At 46.9% G+C, this 19,386-nt stretch overlaps 1 protein-coding gene across 2 annotated transcripts in view; it reads left to right on the top strand.

The window, feature by feature from the left end:
* AMOTL1 (angiomotin like 1) overlaps window positions 1–19,386 on the top strand; it is a 106,092-nt gene that overhangs the window by 42,798 nt on the left and 43,908 nt on the right. For both annotated transcript variants that reach the window (XM_080688169.1, XM_080688168.1), the window contains exons 3-4: window positions 2,643–3,567; window positions 16,553–16,844. In XM_080688169.1, the coding sequence (XP_080544295.1) occupies window positions 2,702–3,567; window positions 16,553–16,844 (1,158 nt within the window). In that variant the 5' untranslated portion in view covers window positions 2,643–2,701. The remainder of the gene's footprint in view (window positions 1–2,642; window positions 3,568–16,552; window positions 16,845–19,386) is intronic.

Raw genomic sequence — 19,386 nt, 5'->3', positions numbered from 1 at the left:
AGGACATGGTGACATGCATCTTTCTAGGCAGAGGGACAAATGTGAGCAAAGGCTCAGAGGCCAGAGAGAGCCAGCATGTCTGGGATCTATATGTTCTTAGGTGCGTTAGAGCTTAAACTCCAAGGGGTTGCCAGTGAGGGTGGGGTGGTGGTGGCCTGAAATGTTATTGGAAGGTAAGGCAGCACCTGCTACACCAAGCATGTCAAACTCAAAGGCTACACGGGCCAAATAAACAAGGTTGAAGTTTATGTGGGCCGCAAAAAAACAAAAGCTTCAGTTTTCATAGAAACGTAGGTTTATTTCGATCGAGACATGCTGACTACAAAGGGCTGAAATAAATGAGTAATCATTAACATAAAATAAGAGAACATTTTAATAAAAATTAATATTTTTTCTTGAACATGAACTTACCAGACACTGAATAACTGCACAAATTAATAAGCATAACGCAAATAAACCTATTTTTCTTGTTCTCCGAAAGCGAAATATTTCCTGTTGCGCACAGCAAACAAGTCAGTCCAGGACTAATGTGGCAATCGGCTGCTAAAATATTCGCTGCTAGAATTAGTGAACAGAAATGGTGCGCCTAACATGTAAGGCACATAACAGAAATGAATGCAACACGGTTATAGTAATCAGTCATTAGCGAACATTGTAGTTCGTTATTAATAATCCTATATAATAAATCCTGTATAATAAAAGTGTAATATGCTAAATGTCCGACCGTTCATTTGATGCTTCGTTCAACCATCCCATCAGTCGCTATGATGTGCACTAACCACCAGGAGGCAGATGCTCCGACCAGTAGATTAGCTTGCTGCTTGGGTCCAGCCGATTGGGACTGGGCAAGACGAGCTGGACATGCCCTGTAGCCCTCCCATGGTCCCTCCCGGGTCGACCAACCTCCCGCAGTCCCTCCACAGTTGGCAGCCCCTATTGGCCCAATCAGGTCTGGGCGAGACGGCCCCGATCACCGGCTAGGCCGAGGGACCTCACTGAGCACTGGGCCTCTAGTTATGTATAAGAGGATATTGTAAAAATTAAGTTATGAAATTTTTATTAAAATGTTTCTCATATTCCGTTATATTGTCTATGTCGCAAAAATATTCGTTGTGGGCCTCGAATTTGACATGCTTGCGCTACACCATGTTATAGAATGTCAGTTTCATCCTATAACTAGTTATTGAGGAATTTTGTGGAGAGCATTGATGTGATTAGGTTTTCCTAGTTGAACAATCTTCCAGGGTAGCGTGGGAGACAGGTTGCTGCCTGAGGGGTGGGTTTGGAAATGGGAATGAGTCCAGTGTCAGAGAAATAGATGAGCAGGCTGTTGGAATGAATGGTCTGGGGATGAGACGCCAAGGGCTTATAAGTGTGGAATGAACATACATCTTGTGCAATGAATCAGATCCTGGCTCAGTCTCTTCCTACCTCTGTGACCTCTGTGATTTACCTTTTCTAAACCTGTCTCCTTCTCTGTAAGACTGGGGGAATTAATATCTGCCTCATATGGAACAAATGAGTATATGGAGAGAATTTAGTGCAATGGCATATCATATGCACTTTAAAGTGGTTCTTGTGGTTGTATTGTGGTTATTAATAATCAACTTGGAGATTGGCATGGGAATAGAGAGAGTTGGGAGGGATGTTTTGGGGGTAGAATTGACAAGCAGTCACTGAAAAGGTGTTGGGGGTAAAGGAGAGGAAGGAATTTTGGAAAACTCTCAGGTTTCTAGTTTGGCAAAAATTAGACAAAGCAGGGATGCAGGGGGTTGGGTGGGTGGGTAGGCCTCTCGGGGTGAGGAGGACATGTAGAGTTTGAAGGACTCATGGACCATCGGCTGGCGGTTGTAGGTATGTGGGTCATGGGTCAGTCGTTGAAGATGAGCAGTGGATGTGATGACTCCGGGATTCTGCTGAGTGAGGGTGGAAGAGCACTGAGGGCCGAGCTGTGGGAAACACCAGAATTGAGGGACAGGTGGAGAAAAGGTAGGCCGGGAAGGAGTGGACAGAGGCCGGAGCCAGGACCTGGGTGCCGAGTTAGGAGAGCATTTCAGGAAGTGGGCGATCACCATGCCAGATGCTTCAGAAGGGTTAGTTGTGTCGTATGAGAGCTGGAAAATTCTCACCGGGCTTGGTTAGTAGTCAGAGCAGGAGGGAGGGCAGTGCCTGGAGCATTTGGGAAGTGGAGACAGCGAGTGTCCATTGCTTACTGAGGACAATTAAGAGAAAAGGGAAGGAGAGAGGCAGGGTGTTAGAGGTACATGCAGGGAAGGCCACGGGAAGGAGGTTTCTTTTTGTTTGGTTTTGGTTTCCGTTTTTTGCTTGTATTTTTTAAGGTGGAAAATACGTGTTTATATGAAGAAGAGAGGGGGCCATGGGGAGATTAAAGGAAAGGGCAGGGGTGAAGGATGGAGCAAGGCCTAGGAGGAAGCAGGAGGCCAGAGAAGGGAGAGTATTAGAGACACTTAGAATTGGAGAAGTACTTCCATGAGAAACTGCAGGGTACATGGAGGTGGTGGTGGATTTGAAACCTTGTTACATGCTACTCCCATTAGAATGTTAATTATTTACCACATACTAACAGACCTATATTGCTGTGGAACAGCCTGATACCTTTTTCTCCTATGTTTACCTTATAGTTGAGGATCCTCTTTGTAACTTCCACTCCCCGAACTTCCTGAGGATCTCAGAGGTGGAAATGAGAGGTTCCGAGGATGCGGCAGCTGGAACAGTATTGCAGCGGCTGATCCAGGAACAACTGCGCTATGGCACCCCGACCGAGAACATGAACTTGCTGGCCATTCAGCACCAGGCCACAGGGAGTGCAGGACCAGCCCACCCGACAAACAGCTTTTCTTCCTCGGAAAACCTCACTCAAGAAGACCCACAAATGGTCTACCAGTCGGCACGCCAGGAACCGCAGGGTCAAGAACACCAGGTGGACAATACGGTGATGGAGAAACAGGTCCGGTCCACGCAGCCTCAGCAGAACAACGAGGAGCTGCCCACCTACGAGGAGGCCAAAGCGCAGTCCCAGTTCTTCAGGGGGCAGCAGCAGCAGCAGCAGCCGCAGCAGGGGGCCGTGGGTCACGGTTACTACATGGCGGGGGGCACCAGCCAGAAGGCCCGGACTGAGGGGAGGCCCACAGTGAACCGTGCCAACAGCGGACAGGCGCATAAGGACGAGGCACTGAAGGAACTTAAGCAGGGCCACGTCCGCTCGCTCAGTGAGAGAATCATGCAGCTGTCACTGGAGAGGAATGGTGTTAAGCAGCACCTTCCTGGCTCAGGGAGTGGCAAGGGGTTCAAGGCGGGAGGGGGACCCTCGCCAGCCCAGCCTGCAGGAAAAGTGCTGGACCCCCGGGGTCCTCCACCCGAGTACCCCTTCAAGCCCAAGCAAATGATGTCCCCGGTCAGCAAGACCCAGGAGCATGGACTTTTCTACAGCGACCAGCACCCTGGCATGGTCCACGAGATGGTCAAGCCTTACCCTGCTCCTCAGCCCGCGAGAACGGAAGTGGCCGTCCTGAGGTACCAGCCACCCCCGGAGTATGGGGTAACGAGGTGATTATCAAGCCTAGCCCTTTCACTCGGCCTTTCAAAACCCAGCAATCACGTTTTTAGTATTTGTCATTTTCAAGGCATGTTAGGTTTTTGTCATCAGGGTTTTGTTTTTTTTCCTCTTGTGCATATTATTGAATAAGCCAATTTTGGGCCAAAATATGTTGAGTGGAACAGATCCGAGGGCAGTTGGGGATTTATGAGTTTAGAGGAGGAGCCTGAGTTGTTGGCCGTCCTTGGGCGCTCTGCCTGGTGGCCAGGCAAAGCAGGAATTTTCCTGGCTGGCTCTGTGGAGAGCGTCCAAACTCCTGGAACATATTATTACTACGGGTTTCATAGGGTGTTTCTTCATTGTAGGTTTTAAAGAAAAATGTAGTCTAAATGCTTGGAACGGTGGAGTTAAAGGGGCCGTAAAAATCATATAGTCCCATCCCCATATTCAACAGATGACAAGCTAAAGCCTGGAGAGATTAATAAATTTCCACAGTGCACACTCCGAAGCAGCTGGAGCTTGGCTCAAGTGTCCTAATCACCCAAGTCCTTTCCCTCCATTACCCTTAGTCGCTCTTCTGACTGGTTGATGGAGTCAGCAACACTTACCAAGAGTGTATCCTGTGCAGCCCTGGTTCGGAGATAAGGATATGGTCCTTACTCTCGAGGACCTACAGCACTGTCTCCAGGGAGACCGGCATCTGAGCACATCATTCCAGTGTAGGGTGCTGTTTTAGGACAGGAGTGTGAGAGAGCACTAGGATGACTCACAACCGGAGGGAGTGGGAAGAGCGCCACAGGGACATCTGAGTTGGGTCTTCATGGATAAATCAGAGTTGGGGGTTAGAGGTGAAGGAGCAGGATGTACTATGCAGGGGGATTATCGTTTCTTCAGACAGTTTAGGACAGTGGTCGGCAAACCGCCGCTCGTGAGCCACATGCGGCTCTTTGGCCCCTTGAGTGTGGCTCTTCCACAAAATACCACGGCCTGGGCCAGTCTATTTTGAAGAAGTGGCGTTAGAAGAAGTTTAAGTTTAAAAAATTTGGCTCTCAAAAGAAATTTCAATCGTTGTACTGTTGATATTTGGCTCTGTTGACTAATGAGTTTGCCGACCACTGGTTTAGGAGGTTTTGTCTGAATTGAGCTGCCGTCCTGCAGAGCACTGGTGGGATAGGGTGTGGTAAGAGGTGGAAGATGTGTTTGGACATGGAAGTTGAGGCCAATGGATGAAGGTCTTTAAGTGTCATACTCAGAAGTTTAGAATGTATCCATAAACAATTGTGGTTTTGGCCCTAGCCGGTTTTGCTCAGTGGATAGAGCGTCAGCCTGTGGACTAAAGGGTCCCAGGTTTGATAATGGCCAAGGGCACATGCCCGGGTTGCTGGCTCGATCTCCCCCCTCCCCAGTAGGGGGCGTGCAGGAGGCAGCCAATCAATGATTCTCTCTCATCATTGATGTTTCTATCTATCTCTCTCCCTTCCTCTCTGAAATCAATGAAAAAAATATATCTAAAAAAAAAATTGTGGTTTTGTTTGTGTTGTTTTAAAAATATATTTTTATTTATTTCAGAGAGGAAGGGAGAGGGGGAGAGAGAGATAGAAACATCAATGATGAGAGAGAATCATTGATCAGCTGCCTCCTGCATGCCCCCTACTGGGGATCGAGCCCACAACCCCCGGCATATGCCTTGACTGGGAATCGAACTGTGACCTCCTAGTTCATAGGTCGATGCTCAACCACTGAGCCACATCAGCTGGGCCATAAACAATAGTTTTTAAGTAGAGACTATCCCCCTGCGTAGTGTTTAATAAAAAGGCTGACTCCAATGGCAGTAAGGGCAAATTGAAGGAAAGGGAGAATGGAGGCCGTGAGGACCTCCAGGGACAGTTTCAATAGCCCAGATAGGAAATGGTGAGGGTGGCGTAGGTTTGAGACCATGGTCTAGGCCGGGCAGTGGTCAGCAAACTCATTAGTCAACAGAGCCAAATATCAACAGTACAACGATTGAAATTTCTTTTGAGAGCCAAATTTTTTAAACTTCTTCTAACACCATTTCTTCAAAATAGACTCGCGCAGGCCATGGTATTTTGTGGAAGAGCCACACTCAAGGGGCCAAAGAGCAGCATGTGGCTCGCGAGCCACAGTTTGCTGACCACGGGTCTAGGGGAGCATGATATGCTAAGGGAGGAGGGGAAATAGAATTGACAGGATTTAGTGATTGCCTAGGTATGGAAGTTGAGGAATAGGACAGTTGAAAATAAGGCGATTGACAGCTGCTCAGGAGGGAAATGGGGATTTGCCAGCATTTAGATGTTGCTGACTTTGCCTGCAGAGAGAGAGCATGGGGCATGAGGAGAGAAGACAAGCGGCCATGGCCTATTTATTGGACAGTCTTCATTCTCACAAAGGACTTATTTATCTGTTTCTAAATCAAATGTGCTGAGGCTTCTCCTTGCGACCACAGTGGTGGTGTGCAGGGTATACCTCTGTCTACATCTTCTGAAAGGGAGTAACTGGACTTGGCAGAGAGAGAGCTGTCCTGCCGTCCACTCACCGCCCAGCTGCTGACACCTTGCCCCCGGAGGTTGGGAAAGCCAGCTGTGCAACAGTGTACCAACATATAGACTCCTGACAGGCGCAGAACTCCTTCCTAGCGTGGGCACAGTCTGACCCCACTGGGGAATCCAGGATGGGGCTCCGGGGCTCCTGTTCTTACCCTTTCTCAGTTCCTTAGCCAAAGAAGAAATTTAAACTCAAAAATGATAAAGTTAGAAGAGGAAAATAAAGCAGTCTTCACATCTCTGGTGTTTGTACCACATTGGTTTACCATAGCTGCTTAAAATAATCCATGGTGTTTTAGCCCATTAGAATGGTATCAGAGTTTGGTTTGGGACAGTTCACATTTTTCCCCTGAATGTTTAACTCAACCTCTAGAGCTCGACAGAAGGTGAAAATATCCCCAAGTGAAGTCTCCTTCCTTCCCTTTGGAGTTACTGTTTGTTAATAAGGCAATTGGCAATGCATAAAGTGGACTGTTTTGCTTTTTCTTTACTTGGCAGTAGGTGTGATATAAGGTGGGAGGCATAGTAAGAGGAGGAGGAAAGCACTTCTTGGAGATCTACCCATTATTTGTGGAAAGTGTCATTTGTCTCAAATTTGTGACGTCAGAAAGAAGAAGAAATGCATGAGGGATTTGAGCCAGTTGCCAGACTTGGCAGCCAGATTGACATGACATCAAAATGTCCCGGGAGACGTAACAGACAGGCCATTGAGCCTGGGCCCCAGCACCACAAGGCCCCTTTGTGAGCCTGGCCATGGCCAGCCAGCGTGGCTCCGGCGGCACAGCCTTGGCTGAAGGGGTAAACAAAGTTGCCTCCACACCATTTCTGCTTCAGTTGCATTCGCTGTGGCCTGAGCTCCAGGGGCTGGATCTGAAACTCAACACTGAGTGATGTACAAGTCATCTTTGACCCAAAAGATGAGCAGGACACTCCAGTTTCACGGACACATTCCCTTCTGCTTAGAGTGTTTTCTGTTTATCATTAATGGTGATGGTTTAGAAAGCTGCGGGCTACTGGGTCACTACACCATAGATTCCTGGTAGAGGAGAGGCCTCTGAGTGAGATCGCTGGGTCCATTTCCTTGCCTGGAGCTGCAGAAATGGGCTCAGTATGTTGCACATACTTATTCTCTCACCTGCTCTGATCTGCTAAAGATGGAGATGTGTGGTGGATCGTTGTAAAGCGCGTTAGGCTCCCGTGGTGGGAAGCGCCATGGAGGGGCCACTAGCGAAGGCCTAGTGCACACCTCAACTGTTGTTGTGGGTGAGCTCGTGGGGCTGGTGACGTGGAGACTGAGGTGAGCTCACCTTGCTGAGGTCGCTGGTGGGGCCCCCGGAACCATGAGCCGACATGGATAGGGCTCCGGTTTGTTCCTGTACCCTCTTCCCTTTCCTGCATCCTGAAAGCGGAAATGGGTAGGACTAAAGACAGGGTGAGAATGGGACAGGCTGTTTATGGAGAATTGTGTCTTTAAAAAAAAAAAAAGGCAAGCATTAGGATATTGATTCTGACTCGCTTTGTGAAAATAGAGCACTTCCAAGGTGATGAGTTGGCTCATGCTGGCTGTGCTGCTAACGGAAGTGAATGCATGAATGAACATCGGTTGACGGTCTGATTTTTACCAGAGCAGTTTGGAATAGTTAGTCAAATGCATGTTTATTTTCCCAAAAAATCTGTCCATATTTCCAAAGTGGCAACTAAAGATACTAAAAAATCACTTAAAATATCTACTTTTGTAAAATGCCCACTGTTAACCTTTTCCCTATACAAATTAATTTTTTCACATGTTATAATCATAGACCAGTGGTCGGCAAACTCATTAGTCAACAGAGCCAAATATCAACAGTACAACGATTGAAATTTTTTTTGAGAGCCAAATTTTTTAAACTTAAACTTCTTCTAATGCCACTTCTTCAAAATAGACTCACCCAGGCCATGGTATTTTGTGGAAGAGCCACACTCAAGGGGCCAAAGAGCCGCATGTGGCTCGCGAGCCGCAGTTTGCCGACCACTGTCATAGACTATACTGAGTTTAGTATCTTAGCTTTTGTTGGATAGTATCTTACCATGTTTTTCCACAGTATTTGTTTCCATACCATGCTTTTATTACTGCATTTCATAAAGCATATAATTTACAACACTTTATGAATAACGTTGTGAGCATCATCATGCATATCAAATTTTCCATGTTTTGGTTTCATTCCTTAGGAATCATTATTTAGAAATGAAATTATTGGGTAAATTGTAGTGAACATTTAATAAAAGACTTCTGATACTGGATAACTTTGCAAAAATATTATAGTGCCTGATCACTGTACTTTGACCAACATGAGGTCAGTACAATTAGAAAAGCTTTGCTAATTAGTGCTAACTCCTTATTTTAACTTGCAGTTATCAGCTAGGTTAAATTTGGGGAGGTCTACTGTAGTAGTTAGATTGTTCTGATCTGGAACGTTGGTTCTCTGACACTTGCTCTGATTTTCAGTTTCCAGAACTCCGTTGCCACCCTTAGCAGGTAACAGTGGAGCACAGGTGGTGCTGGCAGGAGGCTTTACCTCCGAGCGCCTGCGGTGTGCCAGGCGCCTGGTGTGGGTTATCCTTAATCTTCCCAACACTCCTAAGGGGTGCATACTATTAATATCCCTGTTTTCACAGGTGGTAAACCTTAGGCTTAGAGAGAGAGATTAAAGTAATTTAGTCACAGGCACCAGCTGGGAAGTGCAGGAGCCAGGGTGCCCCCTGGGTCTGCGCCTCCCGTGAGTTCACACCGTATGGATGTGTGTCTACTCTATGCTGTCGTGGATGCAAAGATTTACGTTTTCACTTGTTGTCACCTACCTGGGTGAATTTCTAATCAGGTTTACAGGTCGCACCTGATGTCCAGCCTGCACTTTGCCTACCTCTGTTTTTTGCTTTGTCATGAGGACCAGAATACTGATTAAGTATTCCGGACTTGCCCGGCCAGCGTGGCTCGTTGGGCATCGATCTATGAACCAGGAGGTCACGGCTCGATTCCCAGTCAGGGCACATGCCCCGGTTGCAGGCTTGATCCCCAGTGTGGGGCGTGCAGGAGGCAGCCAATCAATGATTCTCTCTCATTGGTGTTTCGATCTCTCCTTCCCTCTCTCTGAAATCAACAAAAACATTTAATTAAAAAGAAGAGAAAAAGTCACTCCTTTTGGTAAAACGAGCATTTACTCCTCTCTGAGCCTCCCCATTGCTGTTTTCTCCCTTTCTCTGGGCTAAATCTAGCAGGTTTGACGTACTAGCTGCCTGGAAGCAGAGAGAAGAGTGGAGGCTGTTTATTATTAATATTTTATTCATCTAGGAATATATGGATTTGCTTTCTAGCATGTAGATGGATACTTTATAAAATAAAAGCATGGAGAGAGGAAAGGAGAGATAGAAACATCAATGAGAGAGAATCATTGATTGGCTGCCTCCTGCACGCCCCCACTGGGGATCAAGCCCGAAACCGGGGCATGTGCCCTGACTGGGAATCGAGCCGTGACCTCCTGGTTTATAGGTCAACGCCCAATGAGCCACGCTGCCCGGGCAAGTCCAGAATACTTAACCAGTATTCTGGTTCTCCTGAAAAAGAAAAAAAAAAAAACAGAGCAAAGGGGGACAGAGCCTCAGAGGACATGTGGCAAATTAGAAAGAATGCCTCTCTCTCCACAAGAAACCCATGTCAACTCAACAGTGCTGCCAGAATGTAGATTAAATGGTGAACAAGTGTAAAGACATGTGCTAAAGGGCAGGGCGGACTCTTGGCGGGCCTGAAGTTTGGAACGAGCTGTAGAAAGCATGTTTGGTGATCCCATCTTCCTTGAGTTGGAAATGGCTGGAGGAGGAAAGAGAATGTTTGCAGTAAGTATACATTACCAAAGTGGGGGGTTATGATTTGCAGTTTATATAGTTGTGAAAATAAGTTGCTGTGTGGGGCCAAAAGGTAAGCCAGGCCCACGGCTATAGGATGAAAAAGTATTTGCATTGTCCGTAACAAAATGAGGCCGTGGAGCCTTGTTTAAATTCCACCAGCTAAACATGTGTTTTGAATACCAGCATTAGAACTCGGGAGTTTCTCCAATTTTTAAGCTGAATTATAGCTGGGTGAGCCAAGTCAAATGCCCTGTTTATCCTGAAAAACAGCTCTGCAGTATGGGAATTTCAAAAGGCGAGGGTCAAGTTCAGGTTACTTTCTCAGGAAACCTAACGCAATTCCAGCTGTACTGAATTAAATGAGTGACTTCTCCAAACAAGAGGATTATCAATATACATCCTGTATGGCAATAGTTATGACCATAGTTTACCCAAAAGTTGAGTCTTGATATGAACATTTGTCAGTATTACGGTGTCTGCACAACCAAAGGGAACAATTGGGAAGCTGTGGGTTTGGGAAAATAAGGTTCCAGGGGGTTGGAGTTCTGGCTCTTCCACTTTGTGACAAATTGCATACGTTCTCTGAGCCTCAGTTTCCTTATCTGCAACTTGTTACAGCTGATTTTCTCTAAAACTAATAGATTTTCTTCCTTATATAAATAAAACTTGTTCGTTATAGAAAATTTAGGACAGATAATTTCTACTCTCCCCCCCGTCAAAAAAAACAAAGCAAAAGAAGGAAAAAAGAAATTGCCTACAGTCTCATTACCCAAAGATAATCACTATTAAATAATCTGTTCATTTATGTTACTTTGAAGGTCAGAAAAGTATAAGAAAATACTGTAAGTTGGAAAGCTCTATGTAATATGTATCTTTAGTGAGTGAGCAATCTTAAAACTTGAACCTATTCATAGCCAAGAAGCCTTTTATTATTTCATCTCATTTTTTAAAATATATTTTATTGATTTTTTTACAGAGAGGAAGGGAGAGGGATAGAGAGCTAGAAACATCGATGAGAGAGAAGCATCGATCAGCCACCTCCTGCACACCCCCTACTGGGGACGTGCCCACAACCAAGGTACATGCCCTTGACTAATATCAAACCTGGGACCCTTCAGTCCCCAGGCTGACACTCTATCCAGTGAGCCAAACCGGCCAGGGCTATTTCATCTCATTTTTTAATTCTTTTATTTCACTTCGTTTACTTTCCTCTGATTACTAAAATAACAATGCTGTTTTTGCTTATCTTTATTTTTCAATTTTCTATAATGTACATGTATTACTTAGATAATGAAGTGCTTTTTCAAATAGCCATACATGTTCACTATAGAAATTATATAAAGAATAGAAAAATATGAGAAACCAAAAGAAATCCATAATCCTGTTACTCTGAACTCTTGTCTTAGTTCCTTCTAGTCATTTTTCTATGCGTTTCATTTTACACAGATGAAATCCTATCATATCTTGGGAATTTAAAAAGAAACCTTTGCCAAGGAGTTCAGTAAAAGCTTGTTGAACTGAATTGTTAATGTTGATAAACTGAAAAAAGTTGTTTTGATTTTATTTCTCTATTAATAAGTTTCCTTTGGAAAATGTATTTAGCTGCTTGCATTTCTTTGTTCAAATTACCTGATCATATCCTTCATCTGTTTATCCATCTATTTATCCTGTCATGTTTTGAAAAAACTTTGTCAACCACACAAGCCATATTTATTAGCACAATGGCCTAATCTATAATAATAAAAGTGTAATATGCTAATTAGACTGGACAGCCAAACAACCTTCTGGACGTCATTCTGGACATCCTTTTGGACAAAGCCACGGTGGCGGGAGCCGAGACAGAGGCAGTTAGGGGCAATCAGGCAGGCAGGCGAGCGATTAGGGGTGATCAGGCAGGCGAGTGGTTAGGGGCGATAGGGCAGGCAGGCGAGCAGTTAGGGGCGATGAGGCAGGCAGGCAGGCGAGCAGTTAGGAGCCAGTGGTCCTGAATTGCAAGAGGGATATCTGATTGCCAGTTTAGGCCCGATTCTGCAGGGATCAGGCCTAAACTGGCAGTCGGACATCCCCTGAGGGGTCCTGGATTGCGAGAGGGTGCAGGCCGGGCTGAGGGGACACCCCCACCCCCGTGCACGAATTTTGTGCACCAGGCCTCTAGTTGTAGGTAAACATTTAGATTAACATACTGATCACCACTGATGCTTGGGGACCTGGAGACAGCAGAGTGGGGACTGCTGGTCTATTTGCATGAATTGCTCTGATGCTCACTGGATTCTGCAATTGTCTCTCCAAAATGAGGCCTTTGGTATATGGGCAGTGTGGTCCAAAGCAGTACTGCCTAATAGAAACATATGTGAGCCATTGTCTAATTAAAAATTTTCTAGCAGCCACATTTTTAAAAAGTTAAAAGAAACAGGTGAAATTAATTTTAAAACATGTTTTAGTTACCCATTTAAAAACATTTTTAAAACCCATTATATCTAAAATATTATCACTTCGATAGGTAATCAACATAAAAAACTATTAATGAGCCCTAGCCGGTTTGGCTCAGTGGATAGAGCATCAGCCTGTGGACTAAAGGGTCCTAGGTTCGATTCCGGTCAAGGGCACATGCCTGGGTCGCAGGCTTGATCCCCAGTGGGGGGTGTGCAGGAGGCAGCTGATCAATGATTCTCTCTCATCATTGATGTTTCTATCTCTCTCCCTTTCCCTTCCTCTCTGAAATCAATAAAAATAATATTTTAAAAATTATTTTTAAAAAACTATTAATGAGATATTTACATTTTTGTACTAAGTATTTACATATTGGTGTGCATTTGACACTTCCTGCACATCTCGATTGAGACTAGCCACACTTCAGGTGGTTGGTGGCCACATGTGGCTTGTGGCTACTGTTTGGATAGCATAGGTCTAGAAGAAGTGAGCATCTGTGTCCAAGGTAGAGTGTATGGACATCACCTTGAAGCTACGCTCTTGTTCTGCATTGCATTGCATGAAAACTATAGGAGGGGAGCTTCTAAGGTCTCAGGTATGCTTTGTTTCCTCGTTGAGGCTTTAGGATTTGGGATTGTGGTTCTCCATCACATAGAAAATTTAAAAGGACAGATAATTTCTACTTCCCCCCACCTCAAAAAAAAGCAAAAGAAGGAAAATAGAGTACCAAGGGCAGTGTGTCTTGCCTTTTTCCTAATACCCATTGACAATGTGCAATAAAACAACAGAAGCTAATGGTTGTTAAATACTTTCCTAAAGATAGACACTGTATAGCCCTAGTCGGTTTGTCTCAGTGGATAGAGCATCGGCCTGCGAATTGAAGGGTCCTGGGTTTGATTTCGGTCAAGGAAGTGTACCTCAGTTGCAGGCTCGATCTCCTGTCCTGGTCGGGGTGTGTTGGGGAGGCAACCAATTGATGTGTCTCTCTCACATCGATATTTCTCTCTGTGTGTCTCTTGCCCCTCCTTTCCACTCTCTATAAAAAAAAAGACACTGTATGCAATGTTGTATGTGCATTATCTCATTTACTGCTTACAGCACCTCTGTACTCTGTAGTTACATGGCTAGAAAGAAGCAGAACCAGAAAAAAAAGAGACCCTATATTAAAAGGAACAGTGCTGTCCTATGCCAACATGGGAGAAATTTTCCTATTCTTTCCCAACACTCTTTCCCCCTCATTTACTCTAAGCCCAAAGCTGGCTGAATAGTGGGACCAAGGAATAGGGGTTTGCTCTCCTGCCTGCACTTCGTCCGTTATAACGTGGAGTTGATTGAATGTGTAACCCGGTTATCTGTGAGACCAGTGTTCTCTGTTTAACAGAAGACTCCCCACTTTGGAAAAGCCTATTCTTTCCTGTCCCTTAAGCTTGGCAAAGCTGCATGGGTCAGAGGGAAGGCCTGGTGCTCTGAAAGCCAGGACTGTCGGCTCGCCTGGGTCCCTCAGCTCCAAGGAGACTGACACGTGTATCCCTTGCATTGGACGCAGCGTGAAGTGGGTGCTTAGGACGTGGGAATGGGCGATTGCCTTTGAGTTGAGGCAGTGTAATGTTTGGTTATTTTGTCTTTTGCCAAGGTAACCTCTTTCCATGAGACATGATTGGCAGGATTTAGCCAGCCTTCAGGAATGCACTCATTAAGTAACAGATCTGTGGTTTTTGTGGGTTCACCCCAGACAGGAGTACCTGGAACCTGGTGAAAGCTGGGCATTGTGAATGGCTCTCGGGGGCATTTCCCTCTTGGGATGGAGTTGGACCTCATACGCACAGACCTCCTCCCGCATGCGGGCTGACACATATTACACATTTCCATCAAGATGCACACACGTTTCACTTCTAAAGAGATAACCAGATCATTGTGTAATAGGGGAGGGGAGGGAGGGCTTACATCTCCCAGGGGCAGCATTCCTTTCTGAAATCTGAGGGTGGCTGGAAGGTGAAACTCACTTAAGGACTAAAGAATCACATCGGCTCCATGGTTCACGTTGCCTTGGGGAACCTGGATCCTAGCTATTTTCACAGGAAATGGAGGGGCTCCTGGATTGAAGGCATGAGGAATCTGGTCGGGAAATACCTCCCGAGCTCAGGTGGAGCCGCTGATGTTAGTTCCCTGCCCAGGCAAGGCCTGTGGTCAGTATTCTGTTAGGATCTGCCAGGTTTATTCTGTGTCCATCTTTATGAATATCTGGGTGTCTGTGTAGGGAGGGCTCAGGAGACCCTTGTCAAATTGTCTTCCAGAGTTTGACATTTAGCTGCCAGGAGTCAGCACTCAGAGGATTCCTGGATACAAGAAATGCTTGTAAAATGTGAGATTTGGAGGCTGGCAGGGTCCAAAAACATTCCAGCAAGTATACTTGAAAATATAAGGCCAGACCACCTCCTGGGAAAATTGGGGGTAGTCCTGGGAGCTTTGGCTATGGATGGCCACAAGTAACAGGAGGTGACACAGGCTGACTGTTACGGATTAGAAGTAGCTGGATCTCCAGAGGACCCAGCCCTTTGAGACAGAATGTTGATGATTTGGGGGTTGCTGATAATTCTTAGAGCCCCGGTTCCCAGATTGAGACCTGAAGGTTGAGGGGGTCAGCAAGGAATCTCGTTTCCCCAAGTCCCTGCGGAAGAGAGGCAGCTGTGGTTGGGGAACAAGACATTGAGACTGTCTTTGCTGTGTTTATACCGGTAAAGGTTGTTGTTAGGAGGCCTTGGCTTAGGCTGAAAGCAAAGACGATGGTTTTTATGAAACAGTTTAACAGGAGTGAGGAGGGGGGATTGTTAGGGAGTGGAGACAGGAAGTGGAAATTCATGATTTAAATGTAGAGCTAGACCCGGAATTTGAAAGGTCAAGGGGACACCTTTATGTGTTCTTTTCAACATGGCTAAAATTAGACTTGATTTCCAGACCTCCTCACCCCAGCAAATCAAAACACAAAAAAAGTAGTTCCTTCCCCAGGACTTCCCCCATTTCATTAAATGGTACCCCATTTGTGTGGAGCCCAAAATCTAGGAGTAATTTTTTTTCTCACTTACTTTCCCCATCCATGATATATATAAAATCCATCCATTATTTCTCTTCTGCTACTACCCTGTGAGCCTTCGTCAGTTCCCACCTAGACCTCACCTAGGCCCCCTCAGCGGTCGCCTTTTGTCTATCCTGCCACTGATGTACCATCTGTACAAAGTCAGAGTACATGCGGCTTTTCCACTGGCCTCTGTTTATACGCTAGGGTTGGAAACCGCGGCTTGCGAGCCACATGAGGCTCTTTGGCCCCTTGAGTGTGGCTCTTCCACAAAATACCACGGCCTGGGCCAGTCTATTTTGAAGAAGTGGCGTTAGAAGAAGTTTAAGTTTAAAAAATTTGGCTCTCAAAAGAAATTTCAATCGTTGTACTGTTGATATTTGGCTCTGTTGACTAATGAGTTTGCCGACCACTGCCCTAGGGAACGGCTGGCCTTGGCTTGAGAAGGCCCTTGTCCATCCCTCGGGTCTTAGCTTTTACTGCTTTTGCTGGTCGTGCTTGCATCAGATTGCAATCTTCTACTCGATCTTGCCCACTCTCAGCCCTACCTGAGCCCTGAGCACTAGCAATTCCCTACTTGGAACACCCCTTCCCCACTTCTCCCTCCCACAACCACTAGTCTGATATTCAGACTTCAACTCAAGCATCAGCTTCTCGCAGACTCCTCCCCTGACCTCTCAGTGTGAACTAGCCACTCAGTCATCCACTGTCCCACTCTGCTTGGTTTTGGAGAGGACTCATTCCTCTTGAGTAGCCGGCTTTGTTTATTGTTTGGTGGCTCACCTGTCCCTCTCCCTGAGACTGTGAGCTTCGTGAGGAGGGCCTCATCTGTCCCGTTCACTGTACCCCCAGTGACCAGAGCAGTGCTGATTCAGAGGGAGGCAGTAAATCTGTGGCATGAAGGACTGAACCTGCTGTACTCAGCCGAGCACTGGGAAGTTCATTGATGACCTCTGGTCGTGGAAGCATCGATGTGCATATACTGTTGGGCCTTCCTTCCTCCTGCACCACTTCCCCGGGTCTGATTGCTGGTCTTCTGTTCCCTTGCAGCCGCCCATGCCAGCTTCCTTTCCCGTCAACAGTGCAGCAGCACAGCCCCATGTCCTCCCAGAACTCCTCGGTCAGCGGGCCTCTGCACTCCACCTCCTTGCCGCTGCCACTCCCGGTGACCCTGGCCGCCCCGCAGCCCCCGCCTGCTGCCTCCCCCAGCCAGCAGCTCGGTCCCGATGCCTTTGCAATTGTGGAGCGAGCCCAGCAGATGGTGGAGATACTAACAGAGGAGAACCGCGTGCTTCACCAGGAACTTCAGGGTTACTATGACAACGCTGACAAGCTCCACAAGGTATGTGACTTCCCCAGGGAAGGGGAGGGAGAAGGTTCTTTAAAAGGGACATAATTCTTTATACCAGGGGTCCTCAAACTTTTTAAACGGGGCCAGACTATAGTTTAAAAAAAAAAAAACTACGAACAAATTCCTATGCGCACTGCGGGCCCAGGACGAGTCGGCTGCTAAGCAGGACAGGCAGCGGCACCCGGCGGGCCAGATAAATGTCCCCGGCGGGCCGCATGTGGCCCGTGGGCCGTAGTTTGAGGACGCCTGCTTTGTACATACACACACACACACACACACACACACACACACACACACTGAGTGGCCAGATTATTATGATCTCTGAACGCATAATAATCTGGCCACTCAGTATAGACTAACCACAGAGTTGGGATTTTAAAATTTTCCATGTATAAGAACTGCATTGTGGGTAGTTAGAAAGAAGCAGAGGACTTACTAGCCAGAGGCTGGGGGCCACTATCTCCTGGTCCCTTGACATATCAAGATTTGCAAGCTTTTCCTTATACATAAGTACACTGAGTGGCCAGATTATTATGCATTCAGAGATCATAATGTGTGTGTGTGTGTGTGTGTGTGTGTGTGTGTGTGTGTGTGTGTGTGTATATATGGAGAGAGAGAGAGAGAGAGAGAGAGAGAGAGAGAGAGAGAAACATCAATGATGAGAGAGAATTATTAATAGGCTGCCTCCTGCCCTCACTGGGGATTGAACCCAAAACCTGGCCTGTGCCCTGATCAGGAATCAAACCATGACCTCCTGGTTCATAGGTCAACGCTCAACCACTGAGGCACACTGGCTGGGCAGGACAGAATTCTTTACCTGCTTGTGGGGGGTTGATTTGTTGACTCCTTGCCAGTAGTTAACTAGATCCCTTTTTATGCCAGGTACTGTGTAAGGCTCGAAGGAGACAAAACATAAATATGACGTGGTGCCTGCCTAAGCTCATACCTGCAATGGCACTTCAGGGGCTCCAGTGGGTACAGCGGAGGTGGCCCTGGACCGGAGACTCAGAGGCTAAGGAGTATTTCCCCAGGTGGACAGTGTGGAAGAGGGAACGCCCAGCGTAGCACAGGAAATGAGTGGAGAGTAACAGGTTTCCGTTAAATCTGGGATTCTCAGGAGCCCTCTGATCACCATGGTAGTTTCCTTAGCTGTCTCTGCAAAAGCAGCTAGCCCATTCTCAGTGCTGTCGCAACGCTGAGGGTCAAGGTCGAGTTACTGTGTCCTCTCTCTGTGCTTGTGACTTGTCAGGTGGGAAGATGCTGTATAATTCCAGCCTATGTCGTATCGTGGGCATATTAGAGGGTATGGCAGCCTTCAGCCTTAGGGCTTGAAGCTGAGAGCCTGAGTCGATAGGAAAACATCCAGCAAGGTCAGCACTCGAAATGCTGCAGATAGAACAGCAGACGTGAGGGGCGAGGGGTGGGGGGCGGGGGGTGAGGGGGGCAAAAGTAATGGGTGTTTTAAGGCAGCAGAGCCACAGGGCACTGGAGTTTCCTCTCTGCAAGCAAGGAGGCGTGTGTGGCGGAAGGCATCTTATAAGAGTCTAAGTCCCTGGCTCTGCCCTGGACTATCAGGGGCCTTTGTAAAGAGAAAGGGAGGAATATAAACCTTCCCGACCACAGGATCACAGTCATTGGGTTCTGTGTGACAGGTAGTGCTCCTGGCTGGCCATTTGGTGGTCACTGTTTAGCACTGATCCCTCAGGGGAAGCCTGCCCGCGTTGCTGGTCAGGGTGTCAGCGCAGTCAGCTCCTCTGAGCTTTTGAGGCTGGTGTAGACAGCTGGGAGCAGTGGGTTTGGTGATAAATACGTGCACGGACTGAATCTGCCCCAGCGCGTCTGTGCAGAGCTTCCACTGAAATGGTCTGGAGTCAAGACCAGGCTTGGCGCAGAGAGCTCTGGCTGCCTTTATTGGAGGGAAAATGAGAGCCAGAAACACACGGGCTGCCGAGAGTGCCGCCTCGCTCCAGGCACACCCACAGGAGGCGGGAAACAGCCTGCTGTCTCCGGCCTTGGCTGTGGTCGCTGCTCAGGCCCCAGCTTGCCTCTGACACCTCCCAGGGCATGGTCTAACAACTGGAAAGCACCAGCTCAGCACTTCTGCGAAATAAGCGGTTCTTTCTTCTCCCTAACAGAGCTCTGTGGCGCACGCGGCCAGACGCTACGCAGACCCACCTGAGGGCAGAGTTTGGTTCTGACTCCTTTCACATGGGTGTTTTTACAGTTTCATGGAGGGGGCAGAGATTGGGAGGTTTTGATATTCTCCAGTGACTTGTTTATTAATATATACTTCATTGACTTGTAACATGCATTTCTTTCTTGATTTTGATGCACATTTCTATTTTTTTAATTTATTTTTTATAGAGAGAGGAAGGGGTGGGTGGGGGGAGAGAAAGAAAGAAACAGAGAAACATCAGTTTTGTTGTTGCATTCATTTGGTTGATCCTTATATGTGCCCTGACCGAGGATCGTATCCACAACCTTAGTGTATCTGGACAACGCTACAATTGAGCTACCTGGCTAGGGCTCACAT

This window comes from Plecotus auritus, assembly GCF_963455305.1.
Source record: "Plecotus auritus genome assembly, chromosome: 9".
NCBI classification, from domain to species: Eukaryota; Metazoa; Chordata; class Mammalia; order Chiroptera; family Vespertilionidae; genus Plecotus; species Plecotus auritus.
The sequence above is the reverse complement of the archived record's forward strand: the minus strand, read 5'-3'. Positions and strand labels throughout refer to the sequence as shown.